Below are 22,175 nucleotides of genomic sequence, written 5' to 3' on the forward strand. Positions count from 1 at the left end.
TTGTGTTCTTCGCTGTGTATTAGCGCGGTAGTTGTTTCGCATGATTTCCAGTTTGTTTTATCATGTGATTTTTCGTGACAAAACATGGTTTGTAGACAAGATAGAATCGTTGGGTGACATAGTTGTTGGGTAGTGGTATACTATCTCAGGTAGTGGTATTTATAAATACATATATATATATATATATATACACACACACATATACACATATACATATATATACTGTATATATATATATACATACATACATACTAAAAGGTCAAAATATTTGTGTACATTTTCAATAATTTATCATTTTGTCTCATGAAAATTGCATAAATGAAAACAACACCTGCTTACAATACATACAAGGTCCTGGATGACTTAGGAAAAAAAAAACATTTTAAAAATCACGACTGTTGTGTGTTTTGGCACATACTGGCAGTTGCACTCATGTTACTACATTGGCACTCATCCGTGTCTGGGTTCGTAATTATCAGATTATTTTCCCAGCATCAGACATTGGAGCGGACATGCTCTGACAGCTTGGTAAACTTTGATTAAGGTGACCTCATCTCCTGCAAATGTTCTGTCGTCTGTTTGTCAGCACCTGCTTCTTTCTCCTTTTTTCAGTAAATCCATTTTTGTATCTTACAATCACAAACCAGATTTTCAGATTTCAAGTCAATGTCAGTGTTGCTAATGCTAACATAATTTCAGATCCTCTGGCTTTCCTCCCCCTTCCCCCAGCAACACACACAGCGAAGATTAGATTGACTCCCAAAGGTAAACCCAGATTCATCCTCCAGCTGTAGAAGATATTGCAGATATTGTGTCTAATAGAGGAAGTTTGCTTACTTTTAGCCATGCTCTTAATAAAAATGTCTTTCCTTTGACATGGTTGTGTTAGATCAGGCTTGTGTTTTTATCAGTTATAGTTAGTGGTGCTTAGCTTAGTTTCCCGCCTAATAGTTTAAGGCGGAAAACTACATTAGCGCATTAGCTGAATGGATCTGCCTGATTTTTAAAAATTTAAATTATAATACCTTAGTCATTAGATTTTATTCTGGATTACCAGTAAATATTTGTATTTCCCTATTCAGGTACTTGCATCATTGTAAATAACAACTCTGAGGCGTTTTCAAGATGGCCGCCAAGCTGACTTGCCCTAAAGCTATTTAAAAGTATTTACGTATTAACCGTATAATTTTTTTACTAAAGCTCTAAATGAGAACATAATTTAATATTCTCTGAAAGCAGAATTCCTAACGTCCGACTGCAGACATTAAGTTTGCATTTGGCATTGCTGGTAAGGGATCGCATTTCCGCACCTGCTTTTCACACCTTTAGCTTAAGAAAAACTAAACTAAATGAATGAAAGAGATGTTTTGTTTTTGTTCTCATACACATCACTAGTATTAGAGACTGCCAAGTAAGGCAGATAATTATATCCAGTTTGTGGGTGGACAAGTTAACAATAGTGCCCTGTCTGCTTTTAGACGTTATGTCATGGAAAATTCATTCTTAAACCACTGAATGCACAAATTTAATGAAATTGTAATTACAGTACATGTTTAGTCAGTATTTAATGTAAAAAAAAAAAATTACTGTTTTATTCAAATGCTATTTATTTCCAAGTTTACTTCAGTATCTTCACACAAGGACTGAAGAAGAGGAACAATTAAGTTTTAAGAAACATAAAATATGGTTTATATTATACAGTAGATCAGTCAGTTTTAGCAGACAAATTACAGCAGACAAGTTTTAGCAGACAAATTGTTTCTTAAATCAGCATATTAGAAATATTTCTGGGGGATCATGTGACACTGAAGACTGGGGTAATGATGATGATGATAATTCAGCTTTGCATCATATGAATAAATTGAATATAAAATGTGTAAACTATTATTTTAGATACCATTTGTTTACAATATTAACATTTTTAGGATTTCTTTCCACAATAAACAAAGTATAGGTTGTTGTCTCAGAGCCAGATTGTTTTCTTTTCTTGTATTTGTAATTATTTCATTTTGGTTAAATTTTGAGTGAAAAAATGTCTCTTAAAATTCTCAGAAAGTTCTAGCAAGGTTCTCGAAAAGTTATGAACAAAATTTCCTCCAGTAAATACAAAGTTCTGTAATGAAACTCTGGTGCAGACTGATCTTGTCTGGTCTTCAATGTGCTGCATTCACATCATTCTCTATAGAGAGCCTAAGTCCCTCCCCTTCCGGTCGACCACCATGGGACCTTATTTCTGAAAAATATTGTATGGTAGTCAATGGCGAGAGACAACAAATATTTTTAACTCGTTTGAATTGTGCCCTGAATTACACATATGATGTTTGTCAATTTAAAAGATACATTTTAAAGTAAAGAAGGTCGCAGTTTGATGTAAAACCGTTGAAGTATAAGACTGTGAAAATACGTAATTACAAAGACTACAAACCCCAAAGGCACACATTTTCGCTTTATGAATAAGGCCAACTTTACTGAAGCTAACGTCTGTCATTTTTTCCATAGTCTTGCGTTATAATCGTAGCGTTACACCATCATACCTGAGTGTTTTGTACCAGACTGCACACACACGAGCAGCGGATCTCACTCGTTGTTTCGCTTCCCGGGAGATGTAGTTCATAGAGCGATTTTCACATAAAACAAAATGTTACTCTTCTGTTTTATGACAAACTGCGACGTTTTTGACTTTCGGAATTATCTTTTAAATTGACAAACATCATATGTGTAATTCAGGGCACAGTTCAGACGGAATAAAAAGATAAGTTGTCTCTCGCAATTGACTACCATTCATAATTTTTTACGAAATAAGGTCCCATGAGCCGGAAGCGGGGAGGCGGGACTTAGGCTCTCTATAGTGCACCGCTGATTGGTTGCTGCTGTATCAGTAGCCAGCATTTCCTGTTGCAGTTGCAGCGCGCTTTAAGAAACCCCCCACCTTCCCCAGCTCCACCTGTATAGATCTGCTATGGTTAATTCAACGCTATATTGTACAGAAGCAGTCATGAATCTATTGGAAGTTATATTACTTAGCAGTAATTATTTGTTGAGATAAACTTCAGCTGTAAAAGTTGTAGAATCTTTTGTCTTTTGAAATGCAAAATAAGTTAAGGGCAAGTAAAAAAAAAAAATTCTCGTTCGTCATTTTTTTTCTCAGCTGGAAGTTGGCAAAACTAGGCCAGAGCACACTTCACTGTCATGATAATGTATTCAGTCTGTTGGGTCTGTTCTGTGAGGCGTTCAGTACGGTGATCTCCACCGCTCTCCGCCGTCTAGTTTCAGATCTCTGCCATGTGACCTGCGGAGGCTTGTTCCAGCAACAGCTAGAGATTCGTGTGAAAGAGTTAAAACGCAATCATTCTTCCTGTCATGTGTGGTCATGCTTCATCTGTGTGTTTGATAGACAGAAGGCAAACATGGTTTTACGGAGGTGGAATTATGCCGTTTGCCTTTGTTCCAAGAACCACCAATAAAGGAACAGACCATCTAAGTATAATGTATGACCAACCTCATACAGGTTTGTTTCTATTTGAATATATTTTCAAATTGAATTTTTTTTAATCATTGTTCTAGTCTTCAGAGTCACATGATCCTTCAGAAATCATTCTAATATGCTGATTTGATGCTCAAGAAACATTACCATCATCAATGTTGAAAGCTTCATAGTTTTTTGGAAACCGAAAAAAAAAATCAAATTCTTTGAAAAATGATAATATTTGAAATAAAAATCTTTTTTAAAGCATTTCTTTAGTATTGTTTTAAAATTTCACTGACCTCAAACTTTTGAATGGTTGTGTCCTTAACTTTTATGTTCGGAAGTTATTTATGTTTTTTTTTTTTTGGTTTTTGACCTACTAAAACAAATATATGTACACAGTTGTAGCTAATAATGTCTAAATTTGTCTCACTAATCTAAAACTGAATGTTTTTATATTACCAGTGGATTCCTGTTGAGAATACAGCATCATTGTAATACTGTACAATACTATTATAGCATTATCTTGTATTATTTACTTACACCAATTAGTTAATAATTTATTTAAGATTTTTTATTAATATTAATATATTTATAAAAATGTAATTTATATTTTTGTAATATTGTGTGTTTTATTTATTTATAAATTACTTTTGATTATACATTATAAATTATGTTTTAAATTAAATTTTGATTTACTGTACAGTATGTATGCATGTTTATTTACACATTTTGAAACATTTTATGTATTCATAAATATTTCATTTATGTCTTTATGTTGTACAATTATTTGCATATATATATATATATATATATATGCAAATAATTCAAACCAGTTGAACCAGTACATTTCCTGAGAACATTCTTTTAGCAAAATATAATACAGAATATATATATATACACACACACACACACACACATTTACTTACACATTTTTAAACATTTTATGTATTTAGAAATATTTGTTGTACAATTATTTGCATTTATATATATATATATATATATATATATATATAAATGCAAATAATTGTAAATGTAAATGTTATAAATGTTCTGAGAGAATGTACTGGTTCAACGTAAAAAAAAAACTAAATTATCGATTTGGACAGCAAAAAAATCTAAAATTCAGCACATTTCTCATTTTTCTATATTCAAACATACAGTAGAGATTAAATCATTAAATCATACAAATACATTCGTTTTCTTTTTAAAACTATAAACACCATAGCGGCTTGCCAATGCTGTGTCCAGCGGAAACGGAAATATAATATGCTAAACAAGTAGATCCTCCAACATTCTCACATTCAGCGTCAGCGGGAATCCTCAGTTTCACACGACTTCTGCATATTTATCATGATATTCATACAGCATATGTGATCATTCCTACACATCTCTCCTGTCAATGCCAAGCAGCCCGCGGGCGTTCGCTCTCTGGTCTGATACGAATTGGATCCATTTACTGCTTTAATTGGCATGAAGAGATCTCCTCATGGTGATTGTGAATAAATGAACCCTTTGTGTATTGTGTGAACGACACAATGGCTATTGTTTGAGAATCTCAGGTTGGATTTCATTGTGAAAAGGTGTGACTGTTGTTTTCGTCTCGCCCTGCCTTGTTGCGTCTGGGTCAAATTTGTGGTTGCAAAATTAGGTAAGCGGATGCCTCTGAAACATCAGACCGTGATGTGTTTGTTTTTGCCGAGACATCCTCGCGTGAAGTCATTCGTTTGTGTCCGTATGGACACTATGCATCATTTCACTGTGACACGTTAATGTGTTGCCGTCTGTTGGTTTGTGTCTGCGATTGGTGCGGCTCTCGGCTCGTAGCCTGGCGCTGATGTATGGCCCTGCTCATCTGCTGCGCAATGCACATATGTTCAACCGAGAACGTTATTGTGCGTGTGCGTATTTGCGCAAATGCGCATTTGTCACTGTAACCAAATCGGATTTGCTGTTTCTTTTGTTGGATGTTTGGCTTCTTATTGTACACTCTAAAAAAATTCAAGTTTCAAAAAGGGGATTTCGTAGCAATGCCATTGAAGAACCATTTTTGGTTCCCCAAAACATTTTGCTAATGTTCCCATTAACCCTTGTGCTGCATTAGATTTTTAACACCGTTGAGTGCATTAAGGACCAAAAATGGCCACATATTAAACATTGCCTAAAATATTATATCTTTTAACCAGCATCAGTCCTCATCATAACTACCAAAAATGTATTCAATTTCAGGATTTTAACCCTTTAATTACCAGTTTTGTTTGCGAAACCATCGATTTGTATAAGAGGAAAAAACACAAAAATTCTATTATTTTCAATAAACTAAATGCAAAGAGAAAACTTTAGATTTGGATTATCACAGTCCCACTTTGCAAAAAATCCCACTTAGCGCGTTAGAGACCAAAAATGGCCACCTATTAAACATTGCCTATTGCCTAAAATAAGGTGCATTTCCACCCATAGGCAATAAATATGTAGTGACGTCATCTGGTGGAATACACTATATAATGCAAATATAATGCTTTTGCTTCAAAATGAAAGGATGTTTGTGCAAAAATCATGTTTCATGTATTACTGACAGCCTCAGATTTAAACAACATTTTAATGGGTTTCAATGGGCCATTTTTGGTCTTTATGGTGCTGAGTGTTACTATTTGATCTACACAGTGTGTGTTATACATATTTTGCAAAATGGGATCACATTTTTTACATGCATCCAAAAAGTCACAATTTTGCCAAATTTCATACCATTTGCATTAAAACAGCAAAAATGGTCAAAGAAATTAAACTGCAAAAGACCAAAAATGTCCCTAATGCAGCATAAGGGTTAAGTTATGAAAACTCTATGCTCTCTGAACATTCAAAAGATGTTTTTCTTGGTCAATAGTGATTGAAACATTATGGGAAATTAACTTTAAATGTTCTCTGAACCATCTCAAACTAGTACGTTTATTGTTCTATTATCTTCCAAAAATAAGATGATCATCCAATTAAATTGTTCCAGAAAAACAATCCTTTTTTTTTTTTCGAAAACAATCCGACTATAGGTTGTCAAAACGATTCCTGTTGTTCACGCGGGTCCTTGACTATGATTAACGTTGTATTATTCATGTCTGGCCAGTAGTTGGCGATCTCACTTTGAACAGAAACATTACACATATTGACTGAACACATAATGTCCATGACGTCAACATTTTCACAAATTCATATTTATTTGTTTTTTGTCGTTTTGAAAAACGTGCACTTTGAAACTAACACAGTCTCATCCCAAGAAGTCATATAACTGACGTCTTGGGACGTCTTTTGACCATAAGTCAAACGATTTACCTTTAACGTCGGTTAGGTGACTGGGTAGGTTAAGGTCTGGGCAGGGTTAGGATCCAATAACGTCATCTAACCGACGTTTAACTAAAAAGGCGGATGTTGACGTATGGTCAAAAGACGCCCCAAGACGTCAGTTATATGACTTCTTGGGATGAGACTGCGCTGTTGAAACCCATCAAAAGTGTTTTCAGGCCCCCAAAACGCCTAAAAAGTTTTGCTTTATAGTTGAAAATAGTGTTTGTCCTCTTCGAGTATTGGAGTGTCTTGTTTAAATGTGATATTCACACCTAATTCTTAAATGTTGTTGTTCATTTTTCTTCCAACAGTGCCCACTGAAAACTATGTACTAATTTCACCACAGGAAGGCTTTATCCCAATCCAACCCGAACTGGACCTGCGCGCCAAAGGAGTCACCCACATCCCAACCATCTCAGCTGTCCTATTTCTTGCTCTTTTACCCATAATACAGCTCCTTCTGTGGCCTGATGGTGTCTGACGCACACTAGAAAAGACTGAGCGATTCAAGCATGCATTTGCACTAGGCCCTTAGAAGTCTGCACATTCGTCTTCTGATCTCCTCAGATGATCATTACGTTCTTCAAACACTGGGTATTCGTTTGCTCTGGCCTGTTTTAAAGGGTTTTATGTAGCTACTAAGTAGTGTAAGGAGACACAAGTGTGATGAGGTCCGCCTTCATTTCTTTGGTGGTTTAATATCATATTTTGTAGTGCCGCTGTTTTGACTTTTTGAATGAGGATTTACAAATACCTTCATCTGGTTTGGCACATTTTAGAGTAATATATCACATCCTGAGTTCATTCACACCCTCCTGCAGGTACTGGGAAGGCTGCCTATATACCTATATACACTCACCTAAAGGATTATTAGGAACACCTGTTCAATTTCGCATTAATGCAATTATCTAATCAACCAATCACATGGCAATCTCTTCAATGCATTTAGGGGTGTGGTCCTGGTCAAGACAATCTCTTGAACTCCAAACTGAATGTTAGAATAGGAAAGAAAGGTGATTTAAGCAATTTTGAGGTGGTTGAGTATTTCACGATCTGCTCAGTTACTGGGATTTTCTCGCACAACCATTTCTAGGGTTTACAAAGAATGGTGTGAAAAGGGAAAAACATCCAGTCTGCGGCAGTCCTGTGGGCGAAAATGCCTTGTTGATGCTAGAGGTCAGAGGAGAATGGGCCGACTGATTCAAGCTGATAGAAGAGCAACTTTGACTGGAATAACCACTCGTTACAACCAAGGTATGCAGCAAAGCATTTGTAAAGCCACAACACGCACAACCTTGAGGCGGATGGGCTACAACAGCAGAAGACCTCATCCCACGACTCCACTACAAATAGGGAAAAGAGGCTACAATTTGCAAGAGCTCACCAAAATTGGGCAGTTGAAGACCGGAAAAAAGTTGCCTGGTCTGATGAGTCTCGATTTCTGTTGAGACATTCAGATGGTAGAGTCAGAATTTGGCGTAAACAGAATGAGAATATGGATCCATTTAGCCTTGTTACCACTGTGCAGGCTGGTGGTGGTGGTGTAATGGTGTGGGGGATGTTTTCTTGGCACACTTTAGGCCCCTTAGTGCCAATTGGGCATCGTTTAAATGCCACGGCCTACCTGAGCATTGTTTCTGACCATGTCCATCCCTTTAACCATGTACACATCCTCTGATGGCTACTTCCAACATGGATAATGCACCATGTCACAAAGCTCGAATCATTTCCAATTGGTTTCTTGAACATGACAATGAATTCACTGTACTAAAATGTCCCCCACAGTCACCAGATCACAACCCAATAGAGCATCTTTGGGATGTGGTGGAACAGGAGCTTTGTACCCTGGATGTGCATCTCACAAATCTCCATCAACTGCAACATGCTATCCTATCCTACCTAAAGGGGGTCAAACACAGTATTAGTATGGTGTTCCTAATAATGCGTTAGGTAAGTGTATATATATATATATATATATATATATATATATATATACACATTTACATCTTATGTGTGAATACTGTTTTATTGTATGTGTGGATTATATTAAAGATAGAGCTGTTTTAATTTTCCCTTTATCAGTATATCTGTGTGAAACTCATAAAGTTGGGGGGGGGGGGGTGAAGAAAATTAAGACAATAGAAAATGAAGTGAGGTTACGGTTGGGGGGGGGGGGGGCAATAAAAAACTGCATAAAATAAATCTCTAATTTAAATAATTTATAAGTATTGTATTTCCAAAATACAGAAATGAAAACTAAATTTCTTTGCATTACTAAAATTTCTTTGCAAAAAATGTGAAAATAATCTAAGGAATACAAATAATGAAAAAAAAAATCAGGACTTAAAAACAGGCCAATTTCAAAGTATTTTTATTTATTTTTTTTAGAGGGAAATGACCCCGTTTTTGTAAGATTGACCCACCTGCTTGAGCATTTGTAGGGCTTTTTTGTTGTTGTAAAAAGTTGAATTGTACATATAACATATTTATACTGAAGTCTATGTACTGTATACAAAGGTGTTGATAGCCGGGTTGAGCATATAACCATTTAAAACAGAGAAAACAGCTTTTGATTAACTCATGGGATAATGAAATACTTTATTTCTAGTAGAAACATGCTTAACATCACCGCTTAACACTTTCTAGATGCAAAATGTTCATATTGTTTGTTTTGACAGTTCGCCCTGACGTCAGTCTTAAACTTATATTTTTGAGTTTTGAGTCAGTAATGTCATTTTCCATGTAGCTCCGACAGCACTGTATGCCATTTGTCACATCAATAAAATACCATATTTTCAAAGTATAGCTACACGTGTCTTTTTGCTCTCTCTCCCTTTCGCGCTCTCACTCATCCGCTTTGAAAGGGAAATCGTTTTGTTTTTTTTCGCAACTCACCGTCAACATCCGAGCATCTCGTCTGCGGGTTATATTTTATTTTCCTGTTGCAAAGCTGTGGTTTGTTGTTGAACCTGTTTTTTATCAATTACATATTTTCTGACAACATAGGCTTCATCTAGCTAAGCGATGTTTTCAATAAACCAGTCACGCCCAGAATGCACAATTGAGTCTTCATGTCTTTCGACAGACATGTTGTAATTTATGCTGCTTTTTTAATTAGCTGCGTCTTATTATTTAGATGCCAATTAAGCTGTCATGAACATTTCCTGGTCTCCAGCCACAGTGAAACCCTTTGCCGTTGCTACGTTTTTGTGTCAACAAATGTCACGGTAACTGTCATAGAAATGCTGGGAAATTGGCGTTGAAACTGCTTTTGAGTAAAGGTGAGAGGTTTATTATTGTCTTAGTGTGGTGAATGACTCACTTTAATTTTAAATGATCAAACGGAGGCGGTGCAATGTGCGCTTATAGTTGTGAAAAATAATTCCTCTTCTTTATGCAGCTGTGTAACCACCATGTAATTGAAATGAACCCGGTCAACACAAACGCTGAGAATCCGAGTGCTCTTAATTAGACGTGTTTTGACTGAAAAATAACAGGCTTGGTCGCAGCTGACTGTATTCTCGGTTTCAGCCTATAACCGATTCAATCTGTTTTTATGATCACGTCCATTTAATCCCACCTGAAAATCAATTGCCATGCAGGATACATTGTGTTCCAGTTGTCGGGGAAGGCGGCAGGGGGCGTCTGTTTACCTCCTGCAGGTGTCTGGACCCCTGGCCCTCCTCTTTTATTCGAACAGGACTGGACTTGTTCAGGGATGTTGGGAAATCCGAAATTGGTTGTTTTAATGAATCGACTCAAATGATTCATCACCCCAAAGTGTTCCTCGAATTATTTTTTTACTATGAAACAAATTTTTGTACTTAAGTCACAGTGTTTATTACTATGTTTTTGTTAAGATTTCTTTTCTTTTTTTTTTTAATTAAGCAGATATTAAAATGTATCCACAAAAATATAGCTTTTCACTCAAAAAAAATCTATCTATATATCTATCTACACTCAATTTTGGGTCAAATATGGACATTGGGTTACATTTTTAAATTACATTTTTTAACCCAATGTTTGAATTCGTCAATTTTTGACCCCAAATAGGGTTAAAACTACCCAGCATTTTTTTTAGAGTGTATCCATATTGTTCTGTCTGTGTATCTTTCTATCTGTGTATAGGGTATCTTAGATACAAAATGATAGATAGATACCGTATCTATCTATCGTTTTGTCTATCATCTATCCATCAATCGTTCTGTCTGACTGTTTATCTATAACCAGCCTAAGGTCACTGATTTTAACTTATCCCAATCTGTGCGCTAGTCAGACAATGCATTGTTTCTATGAAGCGAATCGATTCGTCCGAATCATTCAAAGGAACCGATTCAAAAGAACAGCTCGTTCGCGAATCGGACATCACTATTGTTCGGTGAGAACGGGACAGTAAAGAGACAGACAGCACAGGAGCGCACAGCAGCAGCACTGGGCGCTTTAACCATATATTCATACAGCAATATTTACTGTTTATACTACACTAGCTGCTTGTAGGGATATTATAAGTTATGAATTATTAATAGGCTAGTGCGTAAAGACATGAGCACCAGAAACAGATCCCCACCGGACTGATCAATAACGCATCCTCTTTCATCAGGACCACCGGCTTTAAACCTGGACGTGCATTTAACAAACAAAGTGGATTTTCACTATAGTATATCCTGCTGTTGTAGGAAGAATTGGATGCTTTGATTCGCTGTGTGAAGTGTTGAGAATCAGTGGACTTCATCCTCTTCCTCAGTCTCTGGATCCGGACACAATGGATCTGACAGCGGTCGCGCTGCTCGTGTCGCTCGTCTCCGTGTCTCTGTCTGCGGATAACGCGGGCGGTAAAGCGCGGAGCTGCACGGACGTGCGCAACTTCTACATCGGCAAAGGTTTCACGTTAAACGGCGTCCCGCAGTCCGAGATATCAGGTATGACTTATCAGTGACTGGGGTCATTGGAACAGGTATAGTACTGTCTCATTCATATAATATCCAACACTGACATTCTCTGTGTGCGTTGACTATGTTTATAGACGACACTAATAATTAATAATTAAGTAGTCTATCTATCTATCTATCTATCTATCTATCTATCTATCTATCTATCTATCTATCTATCCATCCATATCCATCTATCTGTCTCTCCACCTGACACGCTCCTTAATGTTAGGCGAGGTGCTTGTTCTTATTGTCAAGTTCACATGAACAGATGGAGGGTCCCAGACAAAAGCTCTACTCGCCCCACCGAACAGAACAATAGACGAAAGTGTAACTGCTGAAACAAGGCTACACCTGGCACAATGTTGATCACGAGCGTCTTCCCCATTAAAAATGACCTTTCGTTTCATTCATCAGTGTATAGACACCCACCTGATGTGTGGATCCCCATGTGGTGTGCTGGAGCTCATCTCCAACAGCATGCGGTCCCTATAGGTCATGTTACGATGAACACGGTGACTACCAGATTCGTAGGTTTTCCCCAGGGTTGCAGTCTAGGAGTAAAGAAAACCTCACTGTAATTGCAATTTGTGGTATTATATAGTGTTGTTGGTGTTATTAGATACACACGGGGCAGTGAGGTCAGTAAATCGTGGCATTTGATGAGCGAGTCTCATGATTTTCTTTGTCATTTCCAAATAACAGGCAGCGGCAGAAATCCGTGCAGTCAGCAAGTGACTCGTAGCTGAAGCCAGGGATTTTTAATGTTCCCATTAGGGGCAAAAAAAAAAAAAATGTTGGCAGGTTGTGAATCTGTCCCATGCATGCTGGGTCGTATGAAATCTGCCATCAATATTTATGACACAGCCATCTTTTTGATAACAGGTTGCACATTATAACCGGTAATATGTCACACATCAGTTCGGTAAAACATGCGATTATATCAGTGCATGATGTGCTCCCAGAATTCCTTTGGGATGCATATGTCTAATTGTGCCGTGTGCCCAAGAAGCTAAAGGAGATAAATGATTGCACATGTGTCTCACTCACACACATAAACACTTGTAAATAAAGCTCAAACCAGGAAGGAAACATTGCCAATATTCATAATGCACTTTTTCTATGAGATGATGAAAATATATCCGTACAATATATATCCTGCCGCCTCTTGTATTCCACACACACACAAACAAAACACCTACTGTACACACAAACATCAACGCAACACCGCCTCGGCAGCCGCCTTCAGTAATAAGTGTATTTGAAGCATTATACATTGGCATCCTCAGCAGATTTGAGAGGCTGGGAGAAACAAAGAGTTCCTATTGGCCGAGAGGAAATTCTCAAGGTCATCGCCTGCGGTCTCAATGACAGAAGGGGGAGATGAGGAAAATGTAGCAAGTGCCGGCCGCCCACTACCGTCTCGTTTGAGACCGTCTCAACATCTTTTATTCATTGTTCAAACCGTCGAATAAGTTGTTCGTTTAAAAGCTTTAAAGGGGTTGTGTTTGTCTGCTTGAAGCGTTCGTGTTTATTTAAATGAGATGCATTATAAGTTGGTGGCTAAATATAAATGACTTAAGTTGTGTTGTTTATAATTTAGGCTGTATTTCCACCACAAAAGGAGATATTTAAAGCACAATGGAAGTGAATGGGGGCTACGGCTCTCAAGCAGGATTTTCTGTGAAGAACCTCCTAAATGTTAGTTTGTTCCTTCCTTACAGCTTCAGAAGACTTGGAACAAGTCATTTGGATGACTTTTGTGATGTTTTATGAGCTTGACAGCCTCAGTCCCCATTCACTTTCATTGTATAGAAGAGTGCAGCGTGAACATTTTTCAAAACATCTCCTTTTGTGTTCCACAGAAGAAAGTCTGGTTTTGAATGTAAATGATGACAGAATTTTCCTTATTTGACTCAACTTTTAGAAATATGTCACATTACAAACTTAAAATAAGTTGCAATCTACATTTCATGTTGAGTTTTAATAGTGAGTCAAATTGATTAATCGCGAATAATCGCATCTAACAAGTTTGTTTACATAATATATGTGTGTATATTATTCATTTTATATATATTGTGTGTTTACACACATTTAATAAAATATATATATATATATATATATATATATACACTATTTAACAATATGTATACATATTATGTAAACAAACTTTTATGTTACATGCGATTAATTGCGATTAATCTATTTGTATGTTACATAATATATGTAATGTTGTTTAAATGTTAAACTGACATTCTGTTTAGTTACACAATGTTTCCGAAAACACATAATGTAGTAGGCAGTACATTCAGTTTGAAACTTACTTCACGACCATTAAAAAAAGTACATTCTACATAGTATGACCGTGTGTGGTATTAATGAAATTTAGATGCACTACATCCGCCATGTTGTCACTGCTATGTGACCTAATTTTCCTTATTTGACTCAACTCTTAGAAAAATGTCATGTTACAGACTTAAAATAAGTTGCAAACAACATTTCATATTGAGTTTTAATAGTGAGTCAAATTGATTAATCGCATCTAAAAAGTTTGTTTACATAATATATGTGTGTATATTATTAGTTTTATATATATATATATATATATATATATTGTGTGTTTACACACATTTAATAATTTATATACACTATTTAACAATATGTATACATATTATGTAAACAAACTTTTATGTTACATGCGATTAATTGCGATTAATCGATTTGTATGTTATATATTATATGTAATGGTAACACAATATTGTTTAAATGTTAAACTGACATTCTGGGTAGTTACACACTGTGTCCGAAATCGCATACTGTATAGTAGGCAGTACATTCGGATTGAAACTTACTTCACGACCATTAAAAAAAAGTACATTCTATATAGTATGACTGTGTGTGGTATTAATGAAATTTAGATGCACTACATCCACCATGTTGTCACTGCTACTGTATGTGACCTAATTTTCCTTATTTGACTGAATTCTTAGAAATATGTCATGTTACAGACTTAAAATAAGTTGCAAACAACATTTCATGTTGAGTTTTAATTGTGAGTCAAATTGATCAATTGCGAATAATCGTATCTAAAAAGTTTGCTTACATAATATATGTGTGTATATATTATTCATTTTATATATATTGTGTGTTTACACACATTTAATAATATATACACTATTTAACAATATGTATACATATTATGTAAACAAACTTTTATGTTACATGCGATTAATTGCGATTAATCGATTTGTATGTTATATATTATATGTAATGGTAACACAATGTTGTTTAAATGTTAAACTGACATTCTGGTTAGTTACACAATGTGTCCGAAAACGCATACTGTATAGTAGGCAGTACATTCGTTTTGAAACTTACTTCACGACCATTAAAAAATTACATGACTGTGTGTGGTTTCAATGAAATTTAGATGCACTACATCCACCATGTTGTCACTGCTATGTGACCTATGACGTCAGTTGCATCGCTTCTCCACAATTCATAAATCTTCTTCCGTGGCCTCATAGGATAGAAAAGTGTCCATCGAATGCACAGTTCAGAAGCTCGGTAGTAGGTCATCTAGGAACTTTTCACCATCTGTTGTAGTTTTTCACATAGGCTACTATATAGTAGTGAAGTATCAGACGCAGCCAGCGACAGAGTCGTTAAAGAGTCTTTAACTGGTGTGACAGTGATACCCACAGTGGGGAATCTGAGTTGGAGGGTTTGAGATTTCCGCCTCGTTTTGTTTTAGCATGTATTAGAAAGAGCTGATCATAAAGCATCACCTAAAGGTCAGAGAGGAACCAGAGCTGAATGTTGCCATCTAGAATTACCGACACAACTTGTGTGTCTCCCATTTTTACAAACACAGAGGCAGCGTATTGTTCAACGGAGGAGACTACGTGACACTTTGAGCCCTGCGGACACTCGAAACAATTACAATCTCACATTTCCCTCAAGTAGGCCGTGAAGATGGGAGTCGGGTGGGGATGTGTGCGACCTCGCGGTTATTCGCGATCGTAACTTTGTTATTTAACATATTTATTTTCAGGTTTTGAAAGTAAGATCCAAGTATCAACGAATTAGTGCTGTTTGTAACCTGTAGCCTGGTTTCAGACCTCAGGGCTGGCTCATGTTTGCTGTTCTTCTATAGAGCGAGGCACACACCCATGAGCCTTGTGTGAAATGAAAGAGGCACACACCCATGTTCTTAGCCACACTGACACACACACACACACATCCAACCCCCAATCAGACAGGGGGTTAAGCTTTTCGCATATATCAAAGCCGTTCGCACACGCAAATTCATTAATACAGTCGTTCAGTGGAGAGTGACCATCAAATTCGCTCATTTGACGTCGTTAATTAGTTTTACGCATCTAATTTCTGTTTGCACGAGTGTCACACATTTTAATCCAGTGGTAATTCCTCACAAATTATGGAATTATTAGGCATGAATTACCAGATACATTTTTGTTATCATAATGATTTACAATTATAAATACATATATTTATGCATATGAATATTCATGAGTGATATTCAAATGATATATGTACTGTATGTAATATACATTTCCATGCAAACAAAAAATTCAAAATACACTGCATATGACAAAAATGTATATATTTTATTCAATTCAAAAATAATATTTACTGTATCAACTTGTGGCTTCAAAAATGTGGCTTCATTCGTTTAGATTATATTATGTAGTTTGAACTGATTTTATTATTCAAAATTGAAAACTGTTAATAATTTTTACATTTAATATTTCAGTGTTGACAGAACCCGGGTCATGCTTCCTGGTTCTGGTAAGAACTCGAGCTGCTGCATTTTGGACCAGCTGTAGTTTGTTTATTAAGCGTGCAGGGCAACCACCCATAATAGACAATAATCTAGCCATGATGTCATGAACGCATGAACTAATTGTTCTGCATTTTTCATTGAGAGCATATGACGCAATTTAGAAATATTTTTAAGATGAAAAAATTCGATTTTACAGATTCTAGACACGTGACTTTCAAATGAAATGGTATCAAAGAGCACACCCACGTTCCTAACCGACGACCTAGACTTGACAGAGCAGCCATCAAGTGTTAGACAGTATTCAAGGCTATTACGTGAGGAAGTCTTTTGTCCAATAATTAGAATCTCTGTTTTTTCAGAAGTAAGTTGTAGGAAGTTGCTAGTCATCCATTTTTTTTTTTTTAAATCAGCTATGCATTACATTAATTTTGTGAATTGGTAAGTTTCGTTAGATTTCGAAGAAATATAGATCATCAGCATAACAGTGAAAACTTATGCCATGCGTCCTAATGATATATCCTAATAGTAGCATGTACAGAGTGAATAGCAGAGGTCCAAGTACTGAGCCTTGTGGTACACCATACTGAACTTGAGATCGATAAGACATCTCTTCATTTACAGCTACAAACTGATAACGGTTAGATAATTATGTTTTAAACCATTCCCACTAATGCCAACATAATTTTCAAGTCTATTTAAAAGAATGTTGTGGTCGATGCGATGGTATCAAATGCAGCACTAAGATCGAGCAACACTAATAGAGAGATACAACCATGATCGGATGATAAGAGCGAATCATTTGTGACTAATGAGAGCTGTCTCAGTACTATGGTATGGTCTAAATCCTGACTGAAAATCCTCGCAGATATAATTTCTTTCTAAAAAGGAACATAGTTGTGAAGACACTGCCTTTTCTAGTATCTTTGACAGTAAAGGCAGATTCGAGATCAGCCTGTAATTGGCAAATTCTGTAGGATTAAGTTATGTTTTTTTAACAAGCAGATTAATCATAGCCAGCTTAACTTTTTGGTACGAATCTTAATGACAAAGATGAAATAATGATATTAAGAAGAGGATCTTTGACCTCTGGAAGCATCTCTTTCATTAGCTTAGTTGGTTGATTTAGATGATTTAACAAGTTTAAAAAAATTCTTCCTCTCCTATAGTAACGAATGAATCGAATTTATCCTTAGAGAGACTACAATGCTCTCCCTGATGCGATGCTATATTAGATGGTTGCATAGTTATAATTTTGTCCCTGATATTATCAATCTTATAAGCGAAGAAGTTCAAGTCTGCTGTGCTGCTTGGAAACTTCTGGGCTTGAAGCTTTATTTTTCGTTAGTTTAGCTAATGTTTCAAATAAATACCTACAGTAGGGTTTTGTTTACTTTCTTCTGATAGGGTTGAAAAACAAGCAGATCTAGCAGCTTTTAAGGCCTCTCTATGCAATCGAGCCATCCTTCCATGAAATGCGAAATACTTCTAGTTTTGCTTCAGTCGCAATATCGAGTTCTTCTAAGCTATCTGGGATGCTGAGATGAAACTGATCTGAAAGATTATTATTAAAGCAATCTTTAGTGGCAAAATTGATAGGTCTAACATATTTGTAACATGGATTTGGCTAAATGAAGTTCACACGAGACTAGATAATGATCTGAGATGTCATCGCTTTGCTGCAGAATTTCAAAGACATCAGCACTGAGTCCATGCGATAATATCCCAGATAGCAAACTGACATTGAATCAACATGGATATATGACATCGAAACAACGTTGATCTGACATTGTTTTGCTCATCGAATTAACGTTGAACCAACGTCAGACGCGTCATTCTTTCAAAACTAACGGAAAATCAACTTGAAATCAACGCGTTGTTTCAACGTTATGAAGGCAAACCAATTTTCGATTTTCATTTAGCTTTGAAGAATGCCGCGTCTGACGTTGGTTCAACGTTAATTCGATGAGCAAAATCAACGTTGTTTCAATGTCATGAGAGACGTCGTTTCCACGTTGATTCAACGTCAGTTTGCTGTCTGGTATATGATTACGACAATGAGTAGGTCCTGACACGTGTTGTCTAACTCCAATAGCCATCTTTTTGGATATCTACATGTATAATACAATCACCAACAATTAGGACTTTTTCTGCAGTGAATAACTCTGATAGAAAGTCAGCAAATTCTTTGATAAGTATGGTCCCCTGGTGGCATACAGTAGCCAGCACAAATCTCAAATGTGATTTATCATTCATTGTTACATTATAATGTTACATTCTGTAATGTAAACTAATAATGTGCTACTTTGATAGCATTTAAAGTAGTCATTTACTGTATAATATGACCACTTCCACCTGGTTACATTATATTGCATCAACAAAAGTAATTTCAGAAGGTAAGATCATGTAGAAATAGTTCCATTTCTTGTTGTCTGTACTGAACATTTAATTTTTTACTGTCTAGTTTTAGTAGTTTCAGCTTGTGCTAATACACACAGCACCAAGAGATTTGTGGCGAATGCTCATGTTTTGGCAGATGAATTGTGGACTCGTGATTATCTGAGCATAATTACACCTTCTCCCACACAGCTTCTCTCCCTCTGGCCCACTGATTGTTCTTTTGATGCGCGGGGGTGTTTCTCAGCGGGGATCTGCAGTGCACCGTGAGGCTTGTTAGAGTCGAGATCATGCAGATCTGATCAGATCTTACACCCTCTTGCCCAGCCACTGATCGCGAATAAAAGCACACCTGCACTTGTTTGGTCGCTTGTAAAAGTTGTGCACATCAAGATCTCTGAAAAGTATTGTCAAGTCCTACTCTTGTTAAACTTCTAAAGGACAACTTATATTTCAAACTCAAATCACGTTTAATTGTCTTGTGGCTTGATTGGTCTGTTCAGCAAATTGAGGGGTTTTTTTTGTACAAAAAAATGTTTGTAAAGTTTTAACTTCTTATAATGTTAATTATTAACTCAAAATAAAATATTATTTTAGTACAAACCCATTTAACACAAAGACAATGTTGCAATGTGTTCCTTCATCAATCTACACAGCAGTTAAACATAGCTCAAACATATTAAGCAGCATTTCAAACACCATGAAAGTACAATAAAACATTTCACCAACCATTGGCATCTTTGGAGTGAACTTGGAGTGTCTTCTCTCTGAAGTTTGTTTCTCTGAATGATTAAGAACCTCCATGTCTTTTCAGGTGCTCCATGACAATGACTGATCAAGTGCTGGTGCACTCTGGGAAGTGTAGTTCTGTGAGAATCATTCCTGAGATTCAGCTCAACAAAAAAAGGATACTTTTAGGACGCTTGTGTCCTAAAAAAAAAGTGTGGAGGATAAACGTAGACATTTCTTCACGTTAAAATACAGAAAAAATACATTTTTCAATAAGGTTCTATTTGTTAACTAGTTACAATTAACATTGAAAATGCTTCAAAGCTTTTTTTTAAATCTCAGCTAATATTAATTTCAACATTTAATAATGCATTATTTAAAATCAGATGTTGTATCTGTTATTATTAATATTTAATGGACCTGATATTTAATTCCCTTGCATTATATATATATATATTAAAAAGTTTAGAACAATTACCATTTTTAATGTTTTTCAAAGAATTCTTCTCTGCTCAAGGCTGAATTTACTAGTGTGTAATACTGTGAAATATTATAAAAAAAATTTAAAAGAACAGTTTCCAGTTTTAGTACATTTTTCAAATCTTCTTTCAAAACCATTAACAAATCTTAATTATTTAAAACTTTTGACTGTCTAAATTAAATTTATCTTTAAAACTAGGTTCTTTGCTAGCTTCTACGCAGTGACATTTACATTTATGTAAAATCCAAAGCAACATCCATTTCATTCAATTTGATCAGTTCTTACATTCCCTGAGAAACTAAGCCTTAGTCTTAGCATTGTTTTCGCTATCCGTTAACGTGCTGTAGCTATGCCTCAAAACAAAGAAGTGACAGTTGAATTTAAACCCAAAATTCCACTTGATTGTCAACTAAATCTACCCTTTTAACAGTTGATTAACCGCCATAATATGTAGCAATCATATACTCAACCTGTCATGTAGCATTAGCATTGAATTAGCATCGCATTAGCTATAAACCCAGACATGTTGATGTTGTATGTCGATGAAACTCTTGCCTTACATAAATCCCTGATTAATTCTTACTCTCCACAACTACAAAAGAAAAAAAAACGGACACATTTGCTAGCTGAAAACAAATCCAGCAAGGGATCATTGTTTAAGCTATGCTGTTAGCACCTCTAGCTGATTAAGTACATGAAATGGCTCCATTTGTGATTACTCTTCACCAGCCTGCTCGTGTTATTCACAGCGTTGTGAATAATTCACAGTAGCGCCCAGCGTTCCTTCAGCCACTTTGGTCTGCCAATATTAATTGCATGTTTTTTTGCGTCAGCCAATTTGCTGTCAGGTTATCTCGCTGGCAACACGCTGGTGAAAGGGAAGAGAGGAGTGAGTGATGAAGACGGAGATGTGATTATTATCGCTGTCAGCTTCTTTGTTCGAGGAACATTATACTGCTCGAGTGGCAGAGACACAGAGTGCTGTGAAATGTGTGTTGTCTCGGGGATTGAACAAGATTTCCATGAGCGAGATTGAAAATATAGACCGTTTTGCAAGATGTAAACAACACTGGTCCGGAAACACTTCCTGTTTCAGTTTGTAACTGTTTTCTGTTGTAAAGAAAAAAAAACGTAAAGAAGTTTGTTTAACTTTTTGATTCAGTTTTATATGCTCTGTTGGTTGTATTTTATCCCAGCTTTTATGTAGTGTTAAAAAACTGAAGCAGGAAGTGCTTCTGAACCAGTTTTGTTTACATCTTGCAAAATGGTCTATATCATGTATGTGCATGTTCTGTGATTTTTAAGAAATTTGGGTCTCATTCACTAAATATGGCACGAATAATACATATTTACAAGCACAGGAGAGCATCTCCTAAAATATTTTTTTCACCTAATTCACAACATGTTATGGTTTTGAGGTAATTTGCATAAACACGCCCATCTCCATTTATGGGCTTTCCACACTATTTTTTTTTTCCTTTTCCTTTTTCCCACTAAAACCAGTTCAACCACCTGACAGCTTGAGCCTAATGCAACTTTTCTCACTCTATTATTGTGTATGACGAACTATATTTAAGATGAAATAATCATGTATAAAATTTAGTCTTAAAATTCATCTTAACGCTTGTAAGTCGTCCCAGAGTTTTCATACTTGTTTTTTTCCTGTAAATTAAGAATAAGTATGAAAGTTATTGATGAATGGTGATTTGTTCTTGAAATTGTTCGGTATACATGGTTAGTAAATGAGACCTTTTATCTTGTGTCCTATCAATAGGGATATCAACATATCACATTAGGCTTCAGGGAAGGTTTTGACGTCATCCTCAGTTGACTGTATTAGTCAGGTAATCTCTTTAGGGTCTTGCCATTGGGTGAATTATCTGTTCTTTACCATTCTCATTAAGTGCCTCCTTGTATTTGGATCCAATGACGAAGAATGCCTGTCAGACTCAATTAAAGGTGAAAGCGTGATGTTCGGGACATGCTATGCATGTAAATATTACAAGAGATGGGCTGAGGTTTAGTTTGATCACC

At 36.0% G+C, this 22,175-nt stretch overlaps 2 protein-coding genes and 1 long non-coding RNA gene across 3 annotated transcripts in view; 2 read left to right on the forward strand and 1 right to left on the reverse strand.

Annotated features, from left to right (window-relative positions):
- The window catches only part of gpc5b (glypican 5b), a 50,165-nt gene extending 41,217 nt beyond the window's left edge, over positions 1–8,948 (forward strand). The window contains exon 9 of the mRNA XM_039682559.2: positions 7,114–8,948. Coding sequence (XP_039538493.2) covers positions 7,114–7,283 — 170 coding nt within the window. The 3' untranslated portion in view covers positions 7,284–8,948. The remainder of the gene's footprint in view (positions 1–7,113) is intronic.
- The window catches only part of LOC120486496 (uncharacterized), a 49,066-nt gene extending 29,043 nt beyond the window's left edge, over positions 1–20,023 (reverse strand). The window contains exons 1-2 of the long non-coding RNA XR_005624199.2: positions 19,661–20,023; positions 12,163–12,284 (exon numbers count right to left, since the gene is read on the reverse strand). This is a non-coding gene — a long non-coding RNA (uncharacterized LOC120486496). The remainder of the gene's footprint in view (positions 1–12,162; positions 12,285–19,660) is intronic.
- gpc1a (glypican 1a) overlaps positions 11,179–22,175 on the forward strand; it is a 33,298-nt gene continuing 22,301 nt past the window's right edge. The window contains exon 1 of the mRNA XM_039682558.2: positions 11,179–11,721. Coding sequence (XP_039538492.2) covers positions 11,565–11,721 — 157 coding nt within the window. The 5' untranslated portion in view covers positions 11,179–11,564. The remainder of the gene's footprint in view (positions 11,722–22,175) is intronic.

The sequence above is a fragment of the Pimephales promelas genome, chromosome 2, assembly GCF_988280905.1.
Source record: "Pimephales promelas chromosome 2, fPimPro1.hap1.1, whole genome shotgun sequence".
NCBI lineage: Eukaryota > Metazoa > Chordata > Actinopteri > Cypriniformes > Leuciscidae > Pimephales > Pimephales promelas.